Raw genomic sequence first — 6,628 nt, 5'->3', positions numbered from 1 at the left:
AATTTGCAATTAAAAAGTTTTATTCAAGATTTCATTAAATTATAAAAAATACCAAAAAGGTTTTTCTACATATCAAGTTTAGAATTCACATATTAAAATTTCAATAAACAAACGTTTGACAAAAAAAATTGTAATGGACAAAAGTTTTATTTCCTTATTCTCTACAATTCTACATTTAAAAAAATTTATTTTTCGATTTTGAATATGTTCTTTTTTTCAGACGCACGGACATTACTTTAACGCTTGTTCGAGATTCGGGCTGGTTCTTGCACCCGGCGCACAGTGGGAGAAAAGGCATATTTTTTGGACAAAAATCGACTGACAATCTTAACGGATTTTAATTTTTCTTTTTTAGAATTGACTGTAAAGCATCCAGGTGTAACATTTAACTGTGCAGTTTTCATTTTGACTTAACGGAAATGTGTTATTTAACAACAAACTTACAAATTTTTGTTGCTAAACTTTTCCATGATAACATTTCTTCGGAGACTTTGAAATTCGTAAAAAATGGTCATAAATTAATGTAAAAACAAACTAAAAATAATTTATCAGTAGGTTGGAGTAACATAGAATTTTTTAATAATGTTATAAACAAATTATTTAACAACAGTCATTTTTTGTGATTTGTAATGATTAGCTTATTTTGACACATAGCTTTTGTATAAAGTATCTCAGATAATGATGTGCAGTTCCAATAGGTTGAGAATAGCTAATGATTGCCAATTATTTAAACAATTTTTATAAACAAATGCACATTTTGACAATTTTTTTATGAAAAGGCTTGATTTTTTTGCGGAACCAACTTAAAATGTTTTTCCTAAGACTCCCTGCTATCATATTTTTCATTATCACCAAAAACCGTTAATTATTTAAATAAATTTTATAAACAAATGCATATTTTGACCATTTTTTGATGAAAAAGCTTAATTTTTTACGAAATCAACTTAAAATGTTTTTCCTAAGATTCCTTGCTATCAGATTTTTCATAGTGACCAAAAAATGTTAATTATTTAAACAATTTTTAGAAACAAATGCACATTTTGACTATTTTTTTCGTTAATAGGCTTGATTTTTTTCGGAATTAATTCGAAACATCTTGCAAAAGAATCTATGCTGTCATATTTTTTATAGTGACCTGATGTATGACAGCAAGGATTTTTTTGCCGCAAATATACAACAATATAGTGATCGCCCAATTCTTCATGAATCGTAAATTATTTTTTTAAATGTTTGAACCAAAAATTTCTGTGTAAATAAAAACAAGTTTGCACCATGTGAACTTCTACCAGAAAATGGTCAAAATGTGCATTTGTTTATGAAAATTGTTTATATAATTAACATTTTTTGGTCACTATAAAAAATATGATAGCAAGGAGTCTTAGGCTAAACATTTTAAGTTGATTCTGCACAAAAAAATCAAGCCTTTTTATCAAAAAATAGACAATATGTGCATTTGTTTATAAAAATTGTTTAAATAATTAACGGTTTTTGGTCACAATGAAAATTATCATAGCAAGGAGTCTTAGAAAAAATATATTAAGTTTATTCCGCAAAAAATCAAGCCTTTTCATAAAAAAATGGTCAAAATGTGCATTTGTTTATAAAAATTGTTTAAATAGTTGGCAATTATTAGCTATTCTTAACTTATTGTAAGCGCACATTATTATCTGATATTCTTTATACAAAAGCTATGGGTCAAAATTAACTAATCATTGCAAATCACCAAAAAAATGACTTTTGTTAGTTAAGTTGTTTATAACATAATTGAAAATTTTTTGTTGCTCTAACCCACTAATAAATTATTTGTAGTTCGTTTTTACATTGATTTATGACTTTTCTTTAATGAATGTGAAAGTCTTAGAAGAAATGGTATCATGGAAAAGTTTAGCAACAAAAAGTTGTAAGTTCGTTGATAAATGACAAATTTCCGTTAAGTCAAAATAAAAATTGCAGAGTTACATGTTATACCTGAAAGCCTTAAAGTCAATTCTAAAAAAGAAAAATGAAAATCCGCTAAGAATTGCATTGTCAGTCGATTTGTGTCCAAAAATTATGCTTTTCCTTCCACTGTGCGGCGGCTCAAATAATCAAAATATATACGCTTGGAATTTTGAAAATTTAATTAAAATATACTCACTTCAAAACATCACAAAATTTCTTTTAAAGGTATATAATTGGAATATAGGTATTTTGAACATGAATGCAATTTTATTATAAATCATTATTTTTATTTAAATGTGAAAATAATTAGGTTAATTAATTAATTAATTATTATTAATAATAATGTGAAAAATTGTAATTTAAAAAAAATGACATTGACGGGCACTTGCATCGTCATGTTAATTCTAAATTAGCTCATCAAAATACATCAAATAAATGTAGAAAAATAAAAATAGATTTATTCAAGCTAAAAAAGATACATAAATTGTACTTTACAATTGGGATCTGAAATCTTGATGGCGCCACTAGCGCCAAAAGCAATATGGCCGGCGATAGTAGGTAGACGTCTCACAAGACTCATGTAAATATATTGAAAATTAGTCTCAAACCTTCAAAATGAAAGTAACAATAGCTCAAATTTGCGATTTCACAAAATCTACACCGGCTTGTAGAAACCTCGTAGAAGGAGAAAAAATTTTACATAGAGAACATCTTCTATTTTGCGGAAAAGAGGTGGAAAATGAAACTTCAGTTTCTATTATTGCATTTTGTTTGCAACTATAAATTTAAAAATTCTTGTCTTCTAAATAATAAATTCTTTAATTTTTCTCCCTCGTAAACATTTAAAATGCAATATTAACTATCGACATTCCAATCCAAAATTTAATTCGTATCAACTTGAAATAACAAATCAGCAGTAACTTTTTTCAGATTTGAGGTTATGTTGATATATTTGTACATAAAATAATATTTTTATTTAGAACCTGCTTTAATTATTTTCACTCGGATTGCTGAAAAATCATTATAAAATAAAAACGATAAATACTTGATTATAAATTTTTCTTGAAACTTTTTTATTGAGACTGGAACAAGCTTAAACATCCGTTTGAATTTCGTGCATTTTTTATTTTATTATGTTTTATTTTTCGAGCCATACTATCAGTAAATGCTGTAAATGTACTATAAGATTTTTCAAATTTTTTTTTAAATAGGAGTTTATGTACATTTCAGAAAATCCGATCAGTGTCTTGCTTTCGAGCAGTAGAAGAGCAACCAAACACACAACAAAACACCTTGCTATTCGATTTTCGTGGCGAAAACTTTATTGATAAAGTTTTATTTATTTTATTTGTAACTTTTTATTTATCACTTTATTTTTATCCCGGTTTCACCGTAAAAAAACACTGTGAAACCTTTAGAAAAATTATTTTCGTATATTCGCCTATACTTCCCGTCAAAATTTACCTACGCTCAGGGCTTTCCGATTCTGTCACCAGGTGGCGTATTCGACTATTTCGTATCCCAATATATAGAGTTCTTAAATTCCCGAGAATTTAAGTTTAGGTTATATAACCGAGAATATGACAGAATTTAAGAGAATTTAAAAGAATTTTAGAAAATTTAAGAATTTATGATTTTTAACAATATTTTTATTGTTCAGATTATATCAGCGGTTGAATATAAATTATTTTCTAGTTTAGACATATTCAGGAATTGCAGTGTTTCATACACCAAAAAAAACGAGAATTTTTAAATAAAAAAGATCAATCTTAAAAAATTAAGAATTTCCATTTTCTGTTACAAATGAATTCTATAAAAACAAAAAAGAAGTATTTTCCAATAAGCAGTTTAATTTTTAACCAAATATAAGCCTTTAATAAACCAAATTTCACTATGTAGTTTAACTTTGATCCAAGTAGTTGATTTTTCTATTAAAAAAGATTAATTTATAACAAGATAATTAAACTCTTAACCAACGACATAACATTTCAACTTGAAATATAAATCTTTAACCAAAGAAGTGATTTCTTAACAAAGCGATTCAACCAAATGTTTAAAACAAATTAGTTGAATAATCAAGTAAAGAATAACGATTTTTATCAAAAAGTTTGTATCAAAAAAATTGAATTTTTATTTCAAAAAGACGAATTTTTAATAAAAAAGGATGACTTTTAAACAAAATTGTTAAATTCTATAGCAAATAATTGCATTTTTATCAAAAAATATTAAATTTATCTTAAAGTATAAGAATTTTTTATTACAATCCAAAAAGACGAATTTTTAACAAAATAGTTAAATTCTCTACCAAATAGTTTCAAAAGATTTTTATTAAAAAAAGATCAATTTTGTACTAAAACAAATGAATTTGCAATAAAAAATAATTTTTTTTTATAAGTGAATCTTTAATCCAGAAAATATTTCAGTTCATTTTTCAACAGCAAAATATAAATTTTAAGCAAAAAGTAAATTTTCTACGAAATAGTTCAGTTTTAAAGAAAATAGTATAATAGCTTAATTTCTAACCAAACAGTTGCATTTTTATCAAAAAAAGATTTAATTTCTGCTAAAGCAGGTAAATATTAAAATAAAAAGGACAAACTTTCAAAAAAAGAGTTGAATTTTCAACCAAAAAGTCAAGGAAAAAATTCAATTTTCTATTAATTAAAATAAATTCTGAGATTCTCATAAATTCTCAGAGAATTTATTTCTCGGTAATATTATTGATAAGGTCAATCATAATTGACCTGAAATAAATAAGTTTATAAAAATTTAAAAAATCCTGTCCACACCGCTGATGCTAACTTAAGAAAAAATATTATTCATTTTACTCAATTGTTGCGTATATTACGTATCAAATAGCAAAGATATTGTTAAGTATATTTGAGTATCTAGAGCTGTTATTTATAATAATTGTAACAACACATGAATAGAAATAAGAATCGCTAGTCGAGAAAATTACAAGTTCAATTTTTTACTTTTGTAGATTTTAATTTTAAATTAAGCTGTTACTCCATGACTAAAAAAAAAAATGTTTACTGTCACGATCATTGCTTATGGAGATTAGCTCTTTTCATGTGAAGGATTCTGAATTTAATTTTTTAACTTTAAATTTTTTTCAGACTAAGGTGCTGCTGCTTTCCATGTAAAAGAGAAGAAGATGAAGCAATCGTGGTTGAAGACAACTGCTGCCAGTGCAATTATGCAGTACTTAGAAGATTGGTGGAAATCGGAGAAGTTGAGGTCATATATGCCACGTTTCACGTCGACGTTGGCGAGACTCCATTTTTTGTGGCCCTAGATTACACGAGAAAAAAGGTGAGTTTCAGCATTCAAATCATGACCTTCTTCTTGATAAGGAAACATGGGAAACCTAATTTTTCTTACGATGTTCTTTCACTAACTAGAAAGTATACTCGACTCCCGGTTTATTCACAATTTTAGGTTTTTCCATTTTGCAAAATTGGGGTGCATAATATTGCGCAATCTCCGCATAGTGAGTACCTGCGCACTGCGCCTTTTCGCTACTCTGACTAAACTGAAAGGTGGATGTATGCTGAAATTAAAGTATTGAACTTTTATTAAACTAGAAACTCAATAGCGCGATGAGCGCGCGCATAGTTTTTTCGAGTAAATATTTCTTTTTAGTTTATTTGTTTTAACGATTATATAAATATAATTCTGTCAGGATTCTTGAGATAGTTTAAATAGATTTTTGAAAATTTCTGATGCATGGAAAATAAGAATTTCAACAAAAAGTTAATTTTATACCAAATAGTTGAATCCTGAAACAAAAACGATCCATTCTTATCAAAAAATGTAATACATAATTCATATTTTAACCAAAAAAATATTTTTATTTCAAATCTAAAATAGTCGAATTCATCCAAGAAAGGCGATTTTTCAATAAAATGGTTCAATTCTCATCCAGAAACGATTATTTTACAATTGTTTACAACATAATTTAATTTTTAGACCTGAACATTAATTTCTCCCAAAGAAAGAGAATGGTCAACGAAACTTGAAATTTCTACTAAAGAGACGAATTTTCAACAAAATTATTTTTCAATACAAGGGATGAATTTGAAAATAAAATGATGAACTGCCAACCAAAAAAGTGAACTTTTAGCAAATCAGGGGAATTTTCAATCAAAAAAGATTTTTCAGTCAAGAAAGAAAAAAAAATGCAAAAAATTGTAGTTTGAAGGGGAAAATCATTTTTCAATACAGAATATTAATTTTGGATAACTATTTATTTTTCAAGTATCTTGAAAATTTGTAAGAAACTTTTGCTGTTTCATGGAATTCTACAGATTTTAGGAAACATTGAAGGCAGTTTTAAAACTATTTATGATTTAAAAAATTGGAAGATGTTTATAAAATATTTTATGAACTTTTGGAAATCTTTCGAAGTTTCAAACTAATTTTAATTCCATAAAAACTATTAAAATATCTAAATATGCTTTTAACTGAGTCGAAAATTTCCTAGGATTTGGAAAAATGTTTTAAAATAAAAAAACTGACTCAACTTCCAGTTTTGTCTAGATTTTTAGAACTCTCTTGAAATATTCTGTCATCTTTACAAATTAAAAAAAAAAAATTTTGAAATAAGAAATGATACAAAACTTTCCTGGAATCTTGAAAAAAGTCTTTTATTTTCCTTAAACCTTTCAAAAAATTTTTAAATCTT

At 26.1% G+C, this 6,628-nt stretch overlaps 1 protein-coding gene across 1 annotated transcript in view; it reads left to right on the top strand.

The window, feature by feature from the left end:
* Positions 1-6,628, top strand: part of LOC117177333 (sn1-specific diacylglycerol lipase alpha) — a 187,094-nt gene that overhangs the window by 135,483 nt on the left and 44,983 nt on the right. Inside the window, exon 8 of the mRNA XM_033367959.1 lies at positions 5,061-5,256. Within this exon, the coding sequence (XP_033223850.1) occupies positions 5,061-5,256 (196 nt within the window). The remainder of the gene's footprint in view (positions 1-5,060; positions 5,257-6,628) is intronic.

This window comes from Belonocnema kinseyi, chromosome 7, assembly GCF_010883055.1.
Source record: "Belonocnema kinseyi isolate 2016_QV_RU_SX_M_011 chromosome 7, B_treatae_v1, whole genome shotgun sequence".
Lineage (NCBI taxonomy): Eukaryota > Metazoa > Arthropoda > Insecta > Hymenoptera > Cynipidae > Belonocnema > Belonocnema kinseyi.
The sequence above is the reverse complement of the archived record's forward strand: the minus strand, read 5'-3'. Positions and strand labels throughout refer to the sequence as shown.